Source organism: Glycine max, chromosome 12, assembly GCF_000004515.6.
Source record: "Glycine max cultivar Williams 82 chromosome 12, Glycine_max_v4.0, whole genome shotgun sequence".
Lineage (NCBI taxonomy): Eukaryota > Viridiplantae > Streptophyta > Magnoliopsida > Fabales > Fabaceae > Glycine > Glycine max.
In genome coordinates, this window is record NC_038248.2 from 31,961,741 (window position 1) to 31,985,498 (window position 23,758).

At 37.5% G+C, this 23,758-nt stretch overlaps 1 protein-coding gene across 1 annotated transcript; it reads right to left on the reverse strand.

The window, feature by feature from the left end:
* Window positions 1-1,333: 1,333 nt before the first annotated feature.
* Window positions 1,334-21,452, reverse strand: LOC102662762 (uncharacterized). The gene is made up of 5 exons (XM_041007238.1): window positions 21,326-21,452; window positions 20,969-21,204; window positions 12,930-13,184; window positions 12,747-12,820; window positions 1,334-1,481 (listed from the first exon to the last, which is right to left on the reverse strand). The coding sequence occupies exons 1-5, from the start codon at window positions 21,450-21,452 to the stop codon at window positions 1,334-1,336; spliced, it is 840 nt and encodes a 279-aa protein (XP_040863172.1).
* Window positions 21,453-23,758: the final 2,306 nt, after the last annotated feature.

Below are 23,758 nucleotides of genomic sequence, written 5' to 3' on the forward strand. Positions count from 1 at the left end.
TTATTTTTTGCTTTTTAATTTGAATAAATTCCTGTCTAATCTTGTGTTTTGATTCTTTTGTATTGTAGATGGCTTCCCGAAAGAGAAAAGCCACAACTTTAGTGTCTCAGGTCGGTTATGATGGATCAATATTTGTATCATAGGAGGCCTGGGACCGTTACTCAGATAATGTGCTTGCCAGGAACATTCTGCCAGAAAGAAATGTCAAGCTTTATATCAATGAGTTTGATGATTTCAGAAGAGAATTGATTAGAAGAAACTGGTATAAACAGCTGACCAATTTGACTGAGGGCAGCATTGATGTGGCAATTGTGAAGGAATTCTATGCAAATCTTTAAGTCCCAGACAACAAGTTTCCGAAGCAAGTTAGGGTTCGAGGGCACCTGATAAAATTTGATATTGATTCCCTCAACACCTTTTTGGAGACTCCAGTGGTTGTGGAGCAATGGGAGAGCTTTCCTTCTTACTCTAGGTTTGCTAGACTAAGGCCTGATCTGCAGGAGCTTGCAGCCCAATTGTGTATCCTTGGGAGGGGATTTGTTCTGAATGTCGAGGGTCTACTGTGGAAGCTCTTGAGGAAAGATCTTACCACTCTGGCCCAAACCTGGAGTGCTTTACCTTATTCTAACTTGGCCCCAACATCCCATACTTCTGATCTTAATCTGGATAGGGCCAAGTTAGTCTACAGGCTTATAATGAAGATGAATATGAACTTAGGTTCACTTATTTCTGGTCAGATTTCACTCATTGCTCAGTCTAACTCCTCGCGGCTTGGATTTCCAACCCTGATTACTACCTTGTGCAAGGCCCGAGGAGTCACCTCAGATTCTCTTACCTTCAAGTCACTTAGCCCAGCCATTAATTTGGCTTATATTAAGAAGAATTGCTGGAACCTGGATGAACCTTCAGTCACTTTTCTAGGGACTTAGAAATCCAGGGCTAGAAGATCTGAGGCCCCATCTACATCAGCTGCCCCTACTCCCTCTACATCAGCTCCATCTACTTTTGCTCTTCCTTTACCACCAACAGCTCCAGTTCTTCCAGGTCCCTCCGCTCAGAGCTTAGAGTCTTTTCCTGTCTATGCTACAGAGTCTGCATTAGGACCAGCTCCTGAGCATGCAGAGTTTGCAGGATGTGGTCCAACAATGACCAATTATGAGCGTGGAGGAGTTTCTTCAAAAGGTGGCCTGGCCAGGAGTCCAGCCTTCTCCTTTGGGAAAGGGTGAGGCCTCTACAGCCCAGGAGCCTCAGTCGGACCAGGAGGATAACATTTTAGAGGCCTCGGAACCCACTCCACCTGAGCCTTTCATTTTTGAGACTGATCCAGTAGCAGCTACCCCGCAGGTGACACCCAAGCCTTCCACTGTAGTGCTGGACATGTCTTCTTCTCAGCCTGAGTCAACTGCACCAGCGCCAGACCTTCCCCTTCCTCAGGTTTCATCATCAGGCACTCTTGCACTGGATTTGAAATGTCATGGACTCTGCATAGGATCATTGACAGGATCAGGATTTTTATTTCCTTGCTTTTTGAACAGTTTTATTATTATCATGTCTTTAGTACATTTTATAATTTAGATTTATGTTTATGCTTCAATCTTTAGATTTATGTTTATGTTTCAGCTTTTAAATTTCAGTTTATAGTTTTTATTTTGGTTGAAAGCTTGTACAAAGCTTGATTGAACAGTGCATTTATATTATCCAGTGGATGATACTTGATTTTGGAATTTAGTGTTTGTGATTGGTTTGAATTGATCAATTGCATGATTTGAGTGAATTGGAATGCGTAGATCATGTGCCTTGAATGAGCATGCAATCATTAGAAGAGAAAGAACATGGAATTAGGATCATGACTGAAAATGTTAGTTGGTTTGTCAGGTTGATTGCAAAGGAACACATTAGCTGCAACCTGGTGAGAGTGTGATCTTTAATTGTGAGAGAACGACTAACATTGAGTAATGATTTTTGCATGAATCTATGTGTATGGAATGAATGCGTGAAATTGAAGATGATGAAGGCCATGTTTTGATTGAAGATGGCCACTTAGCTAAAAAGCTTACCTTGTGCATGATTGATTTATCCCTTGCATCCATTTTGAGCTGAAAGTATGATTGTTTGATTGAACCTTGAGCTTGTATAGTTTATCTCCTTCTACCTTGTCTTAGGTTGTAGGAGAGCATCATTCATAAAAGGAAATTTTGGTTCAAAGCAAATTTGCCCAAATTTGGGGGAATTATGGGGTGAAAGCTTGTAATGGTAAGAAAAGAGCAACACACACAGAGTCATCTAATAAGCAACAAGTATTTAAAAAAAACTGTAAGTATAAAATAAAAGTGTGTGTGCTACTATTTAATAAAAAGAAAATCTAAGTGAAGAAAGGCAAGTAATAGAGCTGGAATAAAAAGAAAAAGGTTGATCCATGGATGAATGCTCTCTTAGAACCTAAGCTTTTGCATCCTAGAAAAACCATGAATTGATTGCAGCCCAGCCTCGTTACAAGCCTAGAAAAGTTCTTCGAATTCAGTTTTTGTGTTCTTGACTGTATGATATGAGATAAAGTGCAAAGATTGAGACTTATGTTGGTTGTTGATTGATGGATAACCTAAACACTTGTGCTTGAGTGAAACAGTAGCTGTGAGGCTTTGGTTAATGATCCTTCCTTGATATTTGTCGCTCTTACTAGCTTATTTCAGCTGTGTTTCTTAATAATCATTGATTTGCCATCATTTTCTTCTATTTTCTAAACCCTTTTTGCACCATTTTAATTATTGATTGGTCTTAATTGTCAATTAATTAGGCAGTTTTATTATTTGGGCTCATTTAGCTAATTTGATGTTTTTAATCTAATTTCAGGAATTAATGAAACATTGGACTTAATCCGGATATTGGTTGTGGGCTTGAAGAGGGCAAATAAAGCAGCGCTTACCTTAGTTAATTTCTAATTAGGAAATTTCGCAATTTTATTTTATGTTGTTCAGTGTTTATTTCGTTTTGGGCCAGAGTATTGTAATAGGGCCCAGTGACTTTGAGTGACTCTTTTTAAATAGCTGCCTTGGGATTCGTGCAGGGCATTCTATTCTGTTATGCTATTCATTATTCAGAGCTTTGTTTTAGGGTTTTCGTTTTTTTTCTGTTTTGATGCTTCTGAGTTCGTAATGCAATTTTACGTTTTCTGCTTCTAATTACAATTTCGTTCTTGCTTCTTCTTCTACTCTCATTTACGTTTCTGTTCCATTTTACATTTCTGTTCGTTTACATTTCTGTTCATTTACGTTTCCGTTCATTTACGTTTCTGCTTCATGTTTCAATTGCATTTTCTGTTTGAATTCATGGAAGGCTAGATTTTCTGGTGTTGTTTCCTTTTGAGGACGAAGCCCAACTCTCTTTGAGGTTTCGCTTGTAATGTGGTTTCCTGGCAGTTCTCCCTTCACCAGTATCCCAAATTCGTGAATATTAATCAGTGCACACTTCGTGTTCGATTAATTGCCTCTGAGCCTAACTTGCGTTCATGCTTAATGGACGAAGGGCTAACTGGTGTATGTGGTGCCTAATCACGTATTGAAAACCCTAAGTTGATTTTCGCTTAGTAAATTGAAATAGGGTTGGATTAAGTGGTTGATTGTTAGGGACAAATTCTCCATAACCCAGGATAAGAGAACGGCTTCTGAATCAGAGGAAACAACCCGTTTTTAATATTAGTAGTTTCGTATTCCAGTTTACTTGTTCTGCAAATATTTACAATAGACCTCCTCAACCTCAGCAGCAAAATCAACCACAGCAGAACAATTATGACCTTTCCAGCAACAGATACAACCCTGGATGGAGGAATCACCCTAACCTCAGATGGTCCAGCCCTCAGCAACAACAACAGTAGCCTGCTCCTTCCTTCCAAAATGCTGCTGGCCCAAGCAGACCATACATTCCTCCACCAATCCAACAACAGCAACAACCCCAGAAACAGCCAACAGTTGAGGCCCCTCCACAACCTTCCCTCGAAGAACTTGTGAGGCAAATGACTATGCAGAACATGCAGTTTCAGCAAGAGACCAGAGCCTCCATTCAGAGCTTAACCAATCAGATGGGACAATTGGCTACTCAATTGAATCAACAACAGTCCCAGAATTCTGACAAGCTGCCTTCTCAAGCTGTCCAAAATCCCAAAAATGTCAGTGCCATTTCATTGAGGTCGGGAAAGCAGTGTCAAGGACCTCAACCCGTAGCACCTTCCTCATCTGCAAATGAACCTGCCAAACTTCACTCTATTCCAGAAAAAGGTGATGACAAAAATCTACATAACAATTTCTGTGCAGGTGAATCTTCTTCCACAGGTAATTCTGATTTGCAGAAGCAGCACATTCCCCCTCTTCCATTCCCTCCAAGAGCAGTTTCCAACAAAAAAATGGAAGAGGCAGAGAAAGAGATCTTGGAAACATTTAAAAAAGTAGAGGTAAACATACCTCTGTTGGATGCAATAAAGCAAATTCCAAGATATGCCAAATTCTTGAAGGAGCTGTGCACTAATAAGCGGAAGCTTAAAGGAAGTGAACGAATTAGCATGGGCAGAAATGTCTCCGCATTGATTGCTAAATCTGTTCCTCAAATTCCTGAAAAATGCAAAGATCCAGGTACATTCAGCATACCTTGTATTATAGGGAATAGTAAGTTTGACAATGCCATGCTAGATTTAGGAGCCTCTGTTAGTGTTATGCCTCTGTCGATTTTTAATTCTCTATCTCTAGGTCCCTTGCAGTCAACTGATGTGGTAATTCATTTAGCTAATAGAAGTGTTGCCTATCCTGTTGGTTTCATAGAAGATGTCTTAGTTAGAGTTGGTGAACTGATTTTCCCTGTTGATTTTTATATTTTGAATATGGAAGATGGATTTTCTCAAGGATCAGTTCCCATCATTCTAGGCAGACCCTTTATGAAAACTGCTAGAACTAAGATAGATGTTTATGCAGGCACACTGTCTATGGAATTTGGTGATATAACTGTTCATTTTAATATTCTGGATGCTATGAAATACCCATCTGAAGATCTTTCTGTATTTCGTGCTGAAATAATTGACCATGTTGTTGATGAATACATGACTGATCTTTATTCTAATCTGCATGCCTCTCACTCTTCATGCATTGAGTCTGAAATTGTACTTGATCATATGTCTGAATTTGATGCTGAGAGTGAATCTGAGAGTGATATTGATTGCATGCCTGGTGGTGGTGTTTTACCTCTTGAGATTGATTTTATAGAGTCAGATAGGACTAACCATGTTTCAGGAAGTACACATACCTCTGACTTTCTTTATGAGGTAAAGGCTGAGAAACCATCTCCTTCTACCACTGTCCAGCCGACCACACCAGAATTGAAGCCTCTGCCATCAAATTTAAAATACGCTTACTTGGATGATAGCAAGAGTTTTCCAGTGATTATATCTGCCTCCCTTGCTGATGAGCAAGAGGAGAAGTTGTTGTCAGTTCTCAAGAAGCATAAGAAGGCTATAGGCTGGACCCTGGCGGACATTCCTGGTATTAGCCCATCCACATGTATGCATCAAATAAATTTAGAGGATGGAGCTAAACCAGTAAGACAGCCACAGAGAAGACTCAACCCGGTGATTCTTGATGTAGTGAAGAAGGAGATAACCAAGCTTTTGTAAGCTGGAATCATTTATCCTATCTCCGACAGCCAATGGGTGAGTCTCGTCCAGGTAGTCCCGAAAAAGACTGGCCTCACAGTGATCAGAAATGAGAAGGAGGAGTTGATTCCTACTCGGGTGCAGAACAGTTGGAGAGTCTGCATTGACTATAGGAGGCTGAACCAGGTTACCAAAAAGGACCATTTTCCCCTGCCATTCATTGACCAGATGCTTGAACGCCTGGCAGGTAAATCCCACTACTGTTTCCTTGATGGTTTTTCTGGTTATATGCAAATTACTATTGCTCCTGAGGATCAGGAAAAGACCACATTCACCTGCCCCTTCGGCACTTTTGCTTATAGGAGGATGCCTTTCGGACTGTGCAATGCCCCTGGTACCTTCCAGCGGTGCATGATTAGTATTTTCAGTGATTTTTTAGAAAATTGCATAGAGGTGTTTATGGATGATTTCACTGTATATGGATCCTCTTTTGATGGTTGTTTGAATAGTTTGGAAAAAGTTTTGAATAGATGCATTGAAACTAACCTTGTTCTAAATTTTGAAAAATGTCATTTTATGGTTGAGCAAGGTATAGTTTTAGGCCACATTATTTCCAATAAGGGCATTGAAGTAGATCCTGCAAAAATTTCTGTTATTTCACAATTGCCTTACCCCTCTTGTGTGCGAGAGGTGCGATCTTTTCTTGGTCATGCAGGATTCTATAGGCGCTTTATAAGGGATTTTAGCAAAGTAGCCCTTCCACTGTCCAACTTGTTGCAAAAGGAGGTGGAGTTTGACTTTAATGACAGATGCAAAGAGGCTTTTGATTGCCTCAAAAGAGCGTTGACTACCACCCCCATCATCCAGGCACCTGATTGGACAGCCCCTTTTGAGCTTATGTGTGATGCATCAAATTATGCATTGGGGGCTGTCCTTGCTCAGAAAATTGATAAATTGCCCAGGGTGATATATTATGCTTCTAGGACTTTAGATGCTGCCCAAGCAAATTATACTACTACTGAGAAAGAGCTTCTAGCCATAGTTTTTGCTCTTGAAAAATTTCGATCTTATTTGCTTGGTACTCGCATTATTGTTTATACTGACCATGCAGCTCTAAAGTACTTGTTGAAGAAGGCTGATTCTAAGCCTAGGTTGATCCGATGGATGCTCTGGCTCCAAGAGTTTGACTTGGAGATCCGTGATAGGAGCGGAGCACAAAATCTAGTTGCTGATCATTTGAGTCGGATCGAACGTGTCTCTGATGCAGATTCACCTATTCGGGATGATTTCCCGGATGATCATTTGTATATATTGTATAGTATTTCTGACTCTCTTTCTACTCCCTGGTTTGCTAACATTGTCAATTATTTAGTTGCCTCTGTTTTTCCTCCCTTAGCATCTAAGGCCCAAAAAGATAAGATTAAAAGTGATGCTAAGCATTTTATTTGGGATGACCCCTACTTGTGGAAATTGTGCAGTGATCAGGTCATTAGACGGTGCATTCCAAATCATGAGACTGACTCAGTCCTGCAGTTCTGTCATTCTTCCGCACCGGGAGGTCATCTAGGTGTTCAAAGGACAGCTCGCAAAGTGCTTGATTATGGTTTTTATTGGCCCACCATCTTTAAAGATGCGTGGAAGATCTGCAGCACTTGTGAGCAGTGTCAGAGAGCAGGAAATACACTTACATGGCGACAACAAATGCCTCAGCAACCTATGCTATTCTGTGAGGTGTTTGATGTCTGGGGTATAGATTTCATGGGTCTTTTTCCTGTCTCTTTTGGTTATGTTTATATTCTCCTTGCAGTTGATTATGTTTCAAAATGGGTGGAAGCCAAGCCCACTAGAACTAATGATGCTAAAGTTGTCGCAGACTTTGTCAGGTCTAATCTGTTTTGCAGGTTTGGAGTACCTAAAGCAATTGTTAGTGATCAAGGAACCCATTTTTGCAACAGGACAATGCATGCCCTGCTTAAAAAGTACGGGGTGGTACACAGGGTATCCACACCATACCACCCCCAGACTAATGGACAGGCAGAAATTTCTAACAGGGAAATCAAGAGAATTCTAGAGAAGATTGTGCAGCCAAGTAGGAAAGATTGGAGTACCAGGCTTGATGATGCTCTCTGGGCACAACAGACTGCCTACAAAGCACCCATAGGAATGTCTCCTTATCGGGTTGTCTTTGGAAAGGCATGTCATCTTCCAGTGGAAATTGAGCACAAAGCATACTGGGCAGTGAAGACTTGCAACTTCTCTATGGATCAAGCTGGCGAGGAAAGGAAGTTGCAACTGAGTGAGTTAGATGAAATCCGCCTAGAAGCCTACGAGAATGCCAAGTTCTACAAAGAAAAGACCAAGAAGTTCCATGATAGCATGATAGTTAAAAAAGACTTCGTGGTTGGGCAAAAAGTGTTATTGTATAATTCTAGGCTTGGACTCATGAGTGGTAAGTTGAGGTCTAAGTGGATTGGTCCTTTTGTTGTTACTAATGTTTTTCCTTATGGTACAGTTGAGATCAAAAGCGACTCCACAAACAAGAGCTTCAAGGTCAACGGACATCGACTTAAGCCATTCCTCACGAACCCTTCTTTAGTGGACGTAGTGGTGGAAGAGACTTCCTTACTCCACCCTACTCTTCCTCCACCATGACTTAGGGAGTTTTTCTTTTCCTATCTCCTTCTTTGCTTTTATTACACTTGTCCGATTCTCTTTGATGATTTAATTGTTTTTAATCTTTTAATTGTGCTACATTGAGGACAATGTGTTGTTTAAGTATGGGGGGGGGGAGTGTTCTTTGGTTTTGCTAGTTTTGTTGGTTTTGTTAATTTGTTAGTTGTGTTAATTTGTTAATGTTGTTAGTTTCGTCGGATTTTCAGTTTAATATTTTGGGTCAATTTCATGTGCACGTACAACTTTGCATGTTTTTCTTTGAATTATAGGATATGTTCAAGAAATGGGTAATTGTTTTGAAAATAAAAGTTCTTGACATTTTGTGACTTGAAATCCTTGATTCTTCTCTACATGTCATGATAGTTTTGAAAGCTCAATTTGAAAGTGATGATTTTACCTTTGTGAGAATTTGAGCCATCCATCATTATAATCATTTGGTGTGTTTTGCCCCATTGATTGCTTGCACAATAGCCTTGGCTTGATTCTTGTTGATGCGTCCTAATTCACATGCATATTTGGAAATGATTAAGGCAATTTTGTTCTTATAAGCTTCTAGCCAAATGGACTTACCTTGAATTAATTCCTTTGATAGCCCTTTTGAGCCTTGTTTCCCTTTCCTTGTTTTGAAGCTCACTACAAGCCTTAAGTGAAAAACCATGATATTACCATATCCTTAAGGAATTTTGGAGCTTTGGAATTGTTTTGGGAATAAGTGTGGGGGGTTTTGTTTCATTGGACAACTTGTTTTGTTGGCTATGCTTCATGATGTATTTTGGGCCATATTTGATGTACATTGTATATTGGTTAAATGTTGAACATGCTGAATGAAATGTTGTTTCTCAAAGGCCAAAGAGTAAAAAAAATAATAAAAAAAAAATTCGAAAAAAGAAAAAGAAAAGCAATAAAGTTGAGTGAATAAGATCTTAAATGGCACAAGAATGATGAAACTCTTGGTTCTACTCTTCATGTTTAATTTTTATCTTTACTTCTTTATATTTTCTTATTTTTTTTTTTAATATGCACTTATTCCCCTTTGCTCCTCTATTCCTTTGGGATTTAGCCACTTATTCCATATTTCTCTATACCTTGTCCTTGGCCCCATTACAACCTTAAAAGACCTTTTGATCCTCATGTGCTTGTGTTTATGGGTTGATTGTCAGTTTTAGAATCTTGCCAAGTTTATGTGGTGTTTGCTTTCATGGGTGCTTTGAGGGTAAATAGTAGCCTAGACACATGAGAGATAGAGTGTATATCTTGTGAGGCTTTATCACTTTTCATTCTTGAGCTGATTAACTATTTTGCCATGATTGGGTTGCTTGGATGATTTTCATGAATGTCTTGACTTTTTGGATCTCCTTATGTTAGATGTTACCCATTCCTTTCATTCCTTGATGTTCATTGAGAAATATGTGAATGTTTTTGTTTGTCTCCCTTTCATATCCTTGGATTTTGTTCTTTGTTTCATTTTGCCCAGGAGTGCAAAAGGCTAAGTATGGGGGGTTTTGATGTGCCATCATTTTCTTCTATTTTCTAAACCCTTTTTGCACCATTTTAATTATTGATTGGTCTTAATTGTCAATTAATTAGGCAGTTTTATTATTTGGGCTCATTTAGCTAATTTGATGTTTTTAATCTAATTTCAGGAATTAATGAAACATTGGGCTTAATCCGGATTTTGGTTGTGGACTTGAAGAGGGCAAATAAAGCAGCGCTTACCTTAGTTAATTTCTAATTAGGAAATTTCGCAATTTTATTTTATGTTGTTCAGTGTTTATTTCGTTTTGGGCCAGAGTATTGTAATAGGGCCCAGTGACTTTGAGTGACTCTTTTTAAATAGCTGCCTTGGGATTCGTGCAGGGCATTCTATTCTGTTATGCTATTCATTATTTAGAGCTTTGTTTTAGGGTTTTTCGTTTTTTTTCTGTTTTGATGCTTCTGAGTTCGTAATGCAATTTTACGTTTTCTGCTTCTAATTACAATTTCGTTCTTGCTTCTTCTTCTACTCTCATTTACGTTTCTGTTCCATTTTACATTTCTGTTCGTTTACGTTTCTGTTCATTTACGTTTCTGCTTCATGTTTCAATTGCGTTTTCTGTTTGAATCCATGGAAGGCTAGATTTTCTGGTGTTGTTTCCTTTTGAGGACGAAGCCCAACTCTCTTTGAGGTTTCACTTGTAATGTGGTTTCCTGGCAGTTCTCCCTTCACCAGTATCCCAAATTCGTGAATATTAATCAGTGCACGCTTCGTGTTCGATTAATTGCCTCTGAGCCTAACTTGCGTTCATGCTTAATGGACGAAGGGCTAACTGGTGTATGTGGTGCCTAATCACGTATTGAAAACCCTAAGTTGATTTTCGCTTAGTAAATTGAAATAGGGTTGGATTAAGTGGTTGATTGTTAGGGACGAATTCTCCATAACCCAGGATAAGAGAATGGCTTCTGAATCAGAGGAAACAACCCGTTTTTAATATTAGTAGTTTCGTATTCCAGTTTACTTGTTCTGCTCTTTAATCACAAAACAAACAAACCCCCCCCCCCCATCGTTACTGTTACTGCAAGTATATTATGAACATTTGGCTTGTCACTGCTCGTTGGGAAACGACCTAGGATCACTTCCTAGTTACTGCATTTTCATGTTTATTTGATTCGGGTACGGCCTCGATCAATCATGTTCACATCTTTGAAAAGCTGCATGTCTTGTGAGAAGCTGTGATTGAAGCATTGTATGCCATTTATTTCATGTGATTGAATTCTTTGGAGCAACACCTTGTGAATAACCACTGTGATTTTGTCACTTGAGGACAAGTGAGTTGTTCTTTCTTTGCTTGAGGACAAGCAAAATTATAAATTTGGGAGAGTTTGTTAGTCGTATTATACGACTAACTTTTGTATAGAAAACTTTTACAAAATGTATATATTTTTCCCAATTTATGGTTCTTTTTGCAGGATTGTAAATAAATTTTGCTTTGTTTTTATTTGTGCTCAGTAGAAGCCTTATGAATGGAATTAATGTCAATTTCTCTTCAATTTCAAGCAAAAAGGAGTTATTTTGAAGAAGTGCTAAAGTTGATGTCTCGCTAAGCGAGCTTAATGCGCTTAGCGAGTGTCATCCGCTAAGTGAGGCATCAACTCGCTTAGTGGATAAGAGGAATCTGGAAGGAAATCTGTCACGCAGGCATGCGCTCAGCGTGTCATCAGCTCGCTCAGCGAGTCGTTTGTCACCTTCCAAGCTTAGCGCGAGTTTGACGCTGAGTGAAAGTTCACTTACTCGCGCTTAGCAGGAGAATGGCGCTAAGCGCGCTTTCACGGACAGAAAGCCCTTTTATAAGTCTGATTTGCGGAGAATGAAAGGAGAGGAAAAATAGAGAGAAGGAATAGCCGTCAGAGTTTGAAGAGTGAAATATACAGAGGCAAAGAACAAAGCAAGAAGCCAAGTTTTGATCTTTTAGGAAGTGTTGTGAGTTTTTGAGTGATTGTGAGATTCCTAGTGGTGGAGGAGACATCCCCACTCCTTTGTAAGCAAGCAATTTCTCCTAATTCCTCTTCTTCATTGTAAAAAGAGCTTCCTTGCTATGGAAAGCTAAACCCTCAGTTGGGGATTCTTGCTAAGTAATTGATGTAAACTCTTTCCCTATTTAATTAAGGTTGTTTTTATGTGTTCATTGTTTCTATCAATACTTTATGATTGCATGCTTGTGGCTTGATCACCCATATGTGTGTTCTGTTAGGGGCTTTAGCATTGAAAGATGTATTGTCTCCTTAGAACTTGATAGAGCAGGATTAGGTTACCGTATGTCTGGACACGGAGTGCGGTAATTTATTTTTTATTATGCTGTGATCATAAAGCTGTTCAATTAAGCTAAGTTCAACAAGAGACATCTGTGAACGAAGTTTAATTAGAATTAGGCTAAACTCACGAGACATCGGTGTTTAGTACTTGAGTCTTCAACATAGAACACAGAAACATCTTTAATTAGAGACACATCTTTAATTACATCAATTTGCTCAGTAAGAGGACCCAACACCTTTAGATATCTGTTTTCACACTTACTTGCTCATGTTTATTGCTTTGTAATTAGAATAGAACATATTTTTACTTTTATTCATAATCATGATTTCTATTTGCAAATGCCTGCTTATTGAATAAACCTTTACCAAATGAACAAGCTCCCTGAGTTTGATACTCGATTCACACCATTTTATTTATTTACTTGACGACCCGGTGCACTTGCTGGTAGATTTCGCATCCACACAAACAAGTAGTATCCCGACTAGCAAACATCATTTATGCAAGAAGAACAACATGGATGAAGGGTTAGGAAGAGACCATGATTTGAAGCGCACAAGATGTCTACTACACCTAAAAGAAGAACAACAAGCACACAAGATGAAGGGTTAGGAAGAGACCATGATTTGAAGCACGCGTGAAATCTCAACCAACAGATCTTCCTTCCCCAATGTGTTAATCCCGATAATGACCTCGTGATCAGGATGCGACGCGATGATATTGGTAATCTGAAATCAGACACCAACTGTATCAAGCAAAAAAAGAAAAAACAAAAAATGGATACATAAGAAGCAGGAATTTCACGTTGATGAAAACGAGCATTTAGGTTAGGTTAACCTGTTGAGCCACGACATGACGAGGCGGAAAATCATAGATAAGATTGGAGTAGGTGTTGTCAAGGTGAACAACGTCAACAACGGGAATGTGTCGGAGCGCGTCGCGAAGCACGTGCCGAGACTTGGTTGCTCGCTCGTACATGGCATCCCACCTGAACTCCCTGGTGTAGAGGATGCAACCGAAGTCTGGTGAGGCCCCGGAGGCCGGAGGACGGCGATGGCGGAGCGAGAGCAGTGGCGGTGCTAAGCAGAGAGTCTGGTGAGGATATGGTTTGGGATTAGAGAAAGAAAGGGTTCAAGAGAGGTTTTGGGTTGGGAAAGTGGTTGCGGAGCAGGGGCTAGGGCATATGAGGAGACGCAATTATACTGGTGTACGAAGATGGGCTTACGCAATAGCTGTCGTTGACTTATTAACCCTAATTACAAAATTGCCACTACCTTACATTCTAAGACGGTTCTTTCTAACCACCTTAGAATGTGCGACGTAAAAAACATTATTTGTCCCCCAAATTACAAAATTTCCACCGCCTCCTATTCTAAGATGGTCCTTGAGAACCGTCTTAGAAACATCATCGTAAATAACCGCTTTTCTAGTAGTGTATCCACCACACCCTACTACTGTTGGAAATTGATAGACTTCTAACATTTTTTTACCAATAAGTGTGAGTGTGAATTAGAAAATTTGTGAGAGAATTCCACACCCTTTCTTTGCCTATATAAACATCCATCCATTCCCCCTTGAATATGATAAGTCCATCTCCATCTCCAATTCCTCGGCTGATATAATTTCTCTAAAAAAATTTTGTGTCCTTGTTTACTCTAAATTTTTAATGTCTAATTTCTTTCTCCTTAATTATGCATAGCTTAACTAGCTAGGCAAAATGAGGACAAGGCGATGGCCGACACATGTAACTGTAAGAGGAAGGAAAATAAGAGCGAAAGTGTGTTTGGAAAATAATAATGTTGTCAAAGTGAGACCTCCCTTGCAAAAGAAGCTTACAGAGCTTCAAGGAGCAATTCCTGGGAGTGAGGGAATGGACATGCACACTTTGTTCCAAAGCATTGAACAATTCATACTTCAACTTGAAGCTAAAGTGACGATCCTAAGGTCTTTGTCCAATTTGTATGGAGTATAGAAGGAGACAACAACACTCATTAGAATTCAACCTATTTAGAAACTCCATCTGGGCTCTACATACATAAAGGGTGAAGATAAGGTTAACACCATTGGATGCAAGAGCAGCCATGAGCAGAGCAACAATTAGATGTGGGTACATATCCTTTACCCCTAATCGGGACCATAAATGGCCTCTATTAGTTTAGAACCCAATTTTGAACAAATACCCATATGAACAGAGTGAGAGGAAAGGATAGAATAGGGAAACTTATGAAGGTGCCACATGAATGTGAGATGACATGCGAGAGACGTAGTCAGGGCACCACCATAGCTTGCTGATATGAAAAAAGGGACACCAGGGAGGGCACCATCACAGCTTAGGATGGTGAACCTACCGGATGAAGGCACGACAGAGAGAATGAGGAAGGACACGACGACGGAGGTAACGAAAGGAGGCAACGTCGTTAATGGATGAAGGCATGAGTGATGGCACGAGGTAATGGCATGTTTTCTTAAAAAACGTTGTTATCTTCGTTGCCTCTATTTACGATATTGCCACCGCGTCAAATACAATGACAATTTTTAGTAAAATATCGTTCGTCGTTTTTAGGACTCATTATTTACGATACTGCTACCACGTCAAATACGATGATGGTTTTGGCAAAAACGTCGTGGTTTTTTAATCGTATATTTACAATACCACCATTGTGTCATATTCAACAATGATCCCCAACAACTATGGTTGTATTGATGTCGTTGAATATCTTTTTTTAGTAGTGCATGCCATATAATATCCCTAAGTCTCTTAGTCTTCTCGTCCTAATCAATAAAGGACTTATTTACGTGGGATGTCAGTGAAAATTTGCATCCAATCATACACTCGATCTGTTTCTCTTTTCTGTAATATTCAACAATTCTATTTATTAAATTGTCGTATGTTTGGATAGAAAATTTTAACAATTCAAGGAAATTAAAATACATGATATTTGAATTATTTGTAGTTGAATATCTCTCATTTTTTAAATTCTTTTGTTTGGATAAAATAATTCAAATTTATTTTATTTGATTTTTTTTTAAATTGAATAATTTAATTTTCACTCAATGTAAAATTTTATTTTTAAATGTTTATTTTAAAAATTGAACTTTAACTTTATTAAAAATAAACATTAATTAACCAATATTTAAATATCTAATAATTTAAAAATTATTTTAATTTAATATTAAAATTATTTTCCTTTTAATTTCGTTACTGCAAGAACACACATCTCAAACGCAGCACACATGATTTCATTGCTAGACGTTGAAAGCGAAAACAAAGAGAAGCAACAAGATAGGGTGGGAGAAACAGGAAGAGTATGACTTCATGCTCATGAATTTTGATGGATCCTCGATCTGGGCCGGCAACGTGTTCAACAACAATTCATCCATTTTTTTTCCGATTTTCAACTAGGATCTTGACTTCTCCAATGATTACGACAGGGATACTAGTGTCTATCTGTCGTTAAAGGTTTTTGTTGAACATATCAATGATTCTCTATCATCATTGGAGAATTTGAAATTTTATATTTTAACTAATTAAAATTCCTTATACAAATGCCAGAATTTTAAACTTAAATTTTGCATCCAAACAACTTATTTCATTAGTATTTAAATTCTTTTAAAAAAATGAATTACCCCTTAGATTCTCTATCCAAGATGCTGTATAGGGTTTCTCTGCTCCAACTAATTATTAATTTCAGCTGTGAGTATGTCAACACCGCTAGGGTAGCAATGGATCGGAGATTTCAGGCGCTATATATCCCGCTGTGTGAGGGTTTTACGGTCGGAGTTTTTTTTTTTTCAATAAAATTTGGGCAAGAGTTTTCCTGATCAGATTTCAAAGGAAATTTTCCAATATGATATTACGAGAGGAAGAGTAGTTTTATAGTGCTGTTTAGATTTTATAGGCTAGCTTCATCCAACCTCAATTTGGAATATTGAATTTTATAATTAGTCACATTATTCAAGTGTGCTTTGTTATATCCACAATGGTAGCTGTGGTCTATTAAAAATTTGTAGTTTCAAAATGGGCGTCTAATAAAGATATACCATGAATTTAATAAATTATAGTTATAATATTTAATTGTAGGTTGATAGATTAATGTCTATATTTTAAATTGATTTTTTTAAAATCGTTGTATATTATAAATAGGTCATGTTTATGTCCACTGGATGAGGAAAACAATGGTATAATTGGTATTCATACTACAGTTTTTTGACTGTGGAAAAAAACACGTTTGGTCTAAAGTCAATAACATTGTAATAAATATATACGTAGAAATTAACTAACTCACATGATCTTAGATTATATAATATTTTTCCAAAGGAGATCATAATAATTTTCGTGCAAAAATTTATTTTGGTAATTGGTACTTGCATGTGTTACAACTGTGTGATTTTTCTTTTTAGGGAATGATAAATTAGTAATTAAAAGGTCAATTATATTATTGAGAGTTAGCCAATTATGATTAAGGATAAATAAAGTGAGAATGAATGGAAAGTTAATAAAATCGTCTATTAATATAATTGATGCAGACTACTGTTAATAATAAATATTTTGCTCATTAACCAAAAAACCTTATTCATGAACAATGTATAGAAATAGAATCGAGATAGTTCACGAGCAGTTAATTATCATTTCCCATCCATCAAACATGAACATGAGTTGAAAGTTGCAGCACAAGAAGGTGACACTAAACCTTTAATTACACACTAATTCAGGAGGATTCACACATTCTGGAGAACATGTATTTGGTACCATTCGTTGAAACACCTTTGCATATTGTTGTGTGTGTTGGACATGTCCAATTTGCCAGACGGAGATTATGAGGTTGAAACCATCATTTGCTTGGAATATGGCGGTGCTTGGCTTCGTAGACATCAACAAAAACCTCGTCCGAGTCAAAGGGAGAGATGGTTTAACTCCATTGCATTTTGCAAGCCAAACAGGAGAAGTTGACCTTTAGCTAACTTTTGGCTTGTCTAGACTCCATTGAGGATGTGGCTGTTACAAGTGAGACTGCACATAATATTGCATTTAGATATCAACAATACCGAGGCACACTCTAATTAGGTTGTTGGTAAAGACCGAGATATATTAGGTGGATTGGATGGTTAAGGAAAAAGGAAAAAGAGAAAAAGTGCAAGTTTGATTTACTCTAACAAAATTAACATTCTAACAAATTAACATTTGTTGAAAAAAAAGTTGTTAGTAAAGACTAAGGTCAACAACATTGGCAGAACTAGCTCTCTGCAAAATTAGACATAGTTCATCCATATGATGTGATGGTGTATGCATGTTGTGTATTTGACTGTATTTCTGGGTACAAATTGTGGTTGAAACATATATTGTTTACTGCACATGATGTGATGGTGTGCACATTAATTTGAGGACTTTTGATATTGTATCATTTTTTATTTTGAATTTTAAGATAATTTTTATAAAAGTTAATAAATTAATTAGAAAGCATGGTGATTTATGATTTAATGTCAATGCAAGACTTTTTTTTAATAAAAGAGAGAAAGGATAACAAAGTGATATCCTATTGCCACAATAACAACAAATAACAATTGGATACACCAGAAGAATTTTTTTAAATTAGCTACAACAAAATTAATAGCTAATCTCTAGTAAAAAGATTTAACTACAAATGTACAAAATTGCTATAATATTGATTGTAGCATGAGACAAGTAGCTAATTAACTATGAAAAGTAATCCTAGTCAATTTGTAGTTAATTTTAAAAAATGTAGTTATTCTGTAGTTAATTTGTAGTAATACATTGCTTAAGTTTTTTTGGTTCCTAGCTATGTAAGTAGGTTATTTTCATAGTAAGCCTGTAGCTAATCTATAGTTAAAATTATTCTATATCTATATTAATTTAAGAATTATTTTCTAGTTGATTCTTAGCTAATTCATAGTTAAATTAAAGATTAATATATATATATATATATATATATATATATATATATATATATATATATAATTCTTAGTTAATTTAATTTATAAATTATTTTTATTCATTTATATATTCAAATATTTGTCACAATTTGATAATCCAAACAAAATAATCATAGTTAAACAGAAAAACAAAGAAAATAATCCTAGAGAAAGTATTTTTTTTAAAAGAAAATATACTTTTAGGAAGTAAAAAATTGAATTGAATTAACCACTAAACAAAATCATATCCATTGATCCGACATAAAATAATATTTTATTTAATTGCATAGACAATATACACCATTTATACTGCAGAAAAGAATTAAGCATACAAATGATACTTGTCAGCCTGCTTTATATATGTTAAATTTAAGGATGAAAATCAAACGAGGCAAACTTTTCTTTCCATTCAACTACAAGAACAAGACCCCTTGATTCCCACTCTTGAACCAGACATAACATTTCAAACTTGCTAACCAGTAAAATTGCAGCTCCATCCCATCTTCAGTTTTCTCTCTAGATTTCTAGAAATTGAGAAAATTTAGGACCCTCTTTCAAATTATGACCAAGCAAATAAAGGAATTTTTAGTATAATTAATACGAGAATATTCACCTTGCATTAGATTGAGTCACTATTAAATAAAAAGACTTTAACATCGATTTTAAAAGAGAGTTTTAACATTGGTTTAGAATCGATGTTGAAATGATCAGTGTTGAATGTAGACATTTTTTAATATTGATTTTAAAATCAATGTTGAAAATTATTATTTACATTGGTTTTGACTGAAACCAATGTAGAAATGTGATCAAAATTGTGTATTCTAAAATACTTTCTACTTTGGTTTTGAAAAAATCGATGTTGAAATCGTATACAACATTGGTTTTTCACAAAACCAATGAATGTGCTATACCACATCGGATTTAGCCAAAACCGATGTTGAATGTGTCTTTATAACATCGATTTTGGCTCAAAACGGATGTTACAAAGATACTTTCTACATTGGTTGCAGCTAGAAACGATATTGAAATTAGTGCATTTTTTAAATATTTATTTTATTTGATAATGAACCTAACCTACAAACTCAAAACAAATCCAGACACTTTCTAGAAAAATATGTATTGTATGCATAAAAACTAATAAGTGTACGAAACTATTAAAAGTATAATTCTAAGTATGATATATATGTTTACACAAACAATTTTGAATAAGTCACTAATCTCTACTAGAATTTTTGGAAGAGTTAAAATGACAATATATAGAATAAAGCGGTTTGCTAGTTACTAAGTCATAACAGCATATTTTAAAAAAAATAACTGGGGCAAATCTCCAATCCTCATACTATGCACATTAATTTACTAAAAGGCTATGTAGTAATGGTTAACAGGACAAAATGTATATGTATAGAGTAATTAAATAAAAGAAAAGAAAATGCATCCCTTTCAATCAATTATAACTAAACCTATGGAACAAAATATTTATTGTTGTAGAATAAATACTCTTGATAAATAATATGTGAATGAGAGTGATAGGTGATCTAAGAGATATAGTTACAAGATTGTTAGATGCTTATGTGATTGAAGAGTATGGAATAGAAACAGGTAGGCAGGCGAGACAATAACAGTAACAAAAGTAAAATCAACAGCAGCAACACTTCCTATATGATTCATGGAAATTTTAGATTTTTAGCCAAAGAAAATTGACTAACTAGCTGAGGGATGTAATCAATTGATCCTTTCACCTTCAAGCTCATGAGTTTAAAATTAAATCCAGATTTTTCAAGCTTTTCATTATTTTATGGTTGCTCTACAAACTTGAACACTGGCAAATAGAATACAAATCAGTGAAATAACTTGACCATGTATTTATGACAATCTTCCGTTACACACAAAAAGGAACAAAGAGAGAAATCAAATATTGTTTACCTGTTGCTATGATACTCTCACCAGGTGCAAGGATAGCTCTAAGAGGACGCATGAAATAGCTTTTGGGTGTAGTTGTTTGAAACTAAACATGCATATATTGAATGACAAACAAAGAAATTCATAAGACTAGATAGTCTAATTCTAGTACTGATTAAAATCGTAGGTAATTTCAACAAGTTGAAAAGAAATAAATGAATTACTCTCCTACAAAACTATGGCATTGTAAGAGCAAGAATAAAAAGTTCAGATCAAGACTCAATAAAGGTTGCAACTTCCCTGAAGGCCTTTGGTGTTCTATCTTAGCTTCCTGATACACTAGGCAAACAAAGACAAACTCATTAACCTCCTTCTTCATACTCGGCCACCAAAACATCTGTATAAGGTCCTAGTACATCTTAGTTGCTCCCAGGTGGATACTTAGACTACTTCTATGGCCCTTCTCCAAGATCGCTCTCCTAAGCTCAGGTACACTAGGAACACACACCCTATCCCGGAATCTCAAGACTCCATCAGGTCCCACTCTAAAACTACTATCTCTCCCTGCAACTATGGACTCTAACTAGGCTGACAATAATGGTTCAAACTTCTGACCCTCACGGTTCTTGCTCAAGAGCTCACCGGTGACTATCAACATACCCAACTTAATATTACCAAAGGTGATCTCACATGCTAAACTCATATCTCTAAACTGCTCTAGAAGGTCTAACTCTCTAACCATTAAAGCAGACACCTGAAAGGATTTCCTACTCAAGGCATCAGCTACTAGATTGGCTTTACCTAGATGATAGCTAAGTTCAAAATTGTAATCCTTAAGGAACTCTAGCCATCTCTATTTCTTGTTAATCTCTCTCTGATCAAACAGATATCTAAGGCTCTTATGGTCACTAAACACCTTAAATTTAGATCCATAAAGATAATGCCTCCAAAGCTTAAGAGTAATTGCACTACGGCTGGTAACTCAAGATTGTGCGTGGGATAATTTCTCTCATGAATCTTGATTGTCGAGCAGCATAGGCCACTACCTGGACCCGCTGCATAAGCACTCCACCTAAACCCATCTTGGATGCATCACAATACACCACAAAGGGTTTGCTCGAGTTGGGTAACGCTAAAACTAGTGTAGTAGTCAACCTTTCCTTAAGGGTACGAAAACTACTCTCACACTGGGCATCCCACACAAAAGCTTGACCCTTACGAGTGAGCTTCGTCAAAGGTAAGGCTAGCTTAGAAAAACCCTCTATGAACCTACGATAGTAACCTGCTAAATCAAGGAAACTCCTAACACTGGGCATCCCACACAAAAGCTTGACCCTTACGAGTGAGCTTCGTCAAAGGTAAGGCTAGCTTAGAAAAACCCTCTATGAACCTACGATAGTAACCTGCTAAATCAAGGAAACTCCTAATCTCAAACACTGACTTAGGACTCTCCCAACTCATCACTGCCTCTACCTTGGAATGATCTACTGCTATCTCTCCCCTGGATATAACGTGCCATAGGAAGCTCATCTCCCTACCCAAAACTCACACTTGGAAAACTTCGCATATAGTTTGTTGTCCTTAAGGGTTTGCAACACAACCCTCAGATGATCCTCATGTTCCTCCCTAGTCTTGGAATACACCAAGATATCATCTATGAAGACCACTACATAATTATTTAGGTAGGGATGAAAAATCCTATTCATGTAGTCCATCAACACATTAGGGGCGTTGCTCACATCAAAAGGCATAAACAAGTACTCATAATGGTCATAACAGGTCCTAAAGGCAGTCTTCAGAATATCCTCAAACTTTATTCTAATCTGGTTATAACCTAACCTGAGATCTATCTTACTGAACAAACAAGCCCCTACTAATTGGTCCATCAAATCATCTATCCTAGGCAAAGGATACATATTCTTAATCGTCACCTTGTTTAATTGACGATAGTCTAGACATAGCCTCATGGTTCCATCCTTCTTCTTAACTAACAACATTGGCGCTCCCCAAGATGACACACTGGGCCTCACAAACTGTTTCTCTAAGAGCTCCTCTAATTGTTTCTTAAGCTCGCTCGGCTCTACAGGGGACATCCTATAAGGTGCTATCGATATAGGTCCAGTATCGAACACTAGGTCTACGGAGAACTCCACCTCTCTCTCAGGTGGTAATCCAAATACCTCATCAAACACCTCCGGAAACTCCCTCACCAAAGGTATATCACTCACAGAGGTTTTGGTCTCAACACTTATACTAGCTAAGATCATGTATACTTGTGCATCCTCCTTCAAAGATGCCTCAACTTGGTTAGCAGACAAAAACATATCACCTTCACTCACGCCAGACTCAGGAAAGACAACAAATTTCTCAAAACAATTTAATAAGACATGGTTGGAAGATAACCAATCCATACCAAGATTAACACCAATGTGGCTCAAAGGTAAAACAACCAAATCAATTAGAAACTGTCTATTAGAAATTAAGACAAGACATTGCAAGCACACATTAGAAGTTAAAACAGACCCACTAGCAGGTGATCCATAATTAAGTCAAATCTCAAAGAAGATACATGCAAAAATAGCTTTTCAACACAGACCCAAGAAATAAACAAATGTGTTGCACCTGAATCATACGATACAACCAAGGGAACTTGACTTATGAAACACATACTGTGTGGCATTAGCACCATTAAGAGCAAACACTCCCCCTGTGGTCCTCGATCGTCCACTTAGGTTATTCAAACCTCCAATCCTCTTCTCCTTCCTCGGATGTGGGCAACTGGTACTAATGTGGCCCTTACCTTGGCAGTGAAAGCAAGTCACCTCTTTATCTATGCACTCACAAGCAATATGGCTAAGCTAACCACACTTTCCACACCGAAGTGGTGTAGAAACATTAGCAGGAGCACCACCACCACCACTTCTACCACCAGGTTGAGACACGCTGTTAGTTGGCTAAAAACTCCCATCAGCTGGCTGAAATCTTCTATTGGCAAGCTAGAATCCACCGACCCTGTACCCCTCAAAATGGTTGCCATATTGCCCAAGAGGGGCAAAATAAGACTTAGCACGGTTGTGAGTCACAAACTTCCTTTTTTTCCCATGACTGACATTGGCATTCCTATAGAATATGGCCTTTTCTCGGTGATCCTCATCAAAGATCCTACACATGTTGATCAACTATGCAAAGTTGTGGATGTCGTGGTAGTTCACCATCATCTTCACTTCTTGTCAGGGGCAATTGATAAACTTCACACATTTACACCTCTCCCTAGCTTCCCTCTGATAATGAGGAAAATACCTTACTAGGTTCTTAAACCTAGTTGCATACTCTGCCACCGTCATGCTCCCCTATTTTAGGTCAAGGAACTTCATCTCCTTCCTGCTTTTCACATCTTCTGGAAAATACTTCTACCAAAAAGTCTGTCTGAAAGTCCCTCATTGAACAGTAGTGCCACCTGCTCCCTCCAGACATGGGCGAGTGTTCTCCCACCAATACTTTGCCTCATCTACCAGGATGTCAGTAGCAAACAACACCTTCTATTGGTCTTGACACTCCATCACCCGAAAGATCTTCTCAATCTCCCTCAACCAAGCCTCAACACCCTCAAGATCATAACCCCCCCTTGAAGGTAGGTGGGTCATTCCTTTGAAAGCAATCCAAACCTTGGTAAGCAACTACTCCTCCATCGCCTTCCTGATTGGCCATGAGTTGTGCCAGGTTGTTTAGGGCCTCGGTAAGAAGTCGCTTTGGCTCATTTCTCGCACAGTGACAGGCAAGAAGCAAAAACTTTGAGAAATGTACCAACACAATAGAGTAAACCTCTGAACAGAACA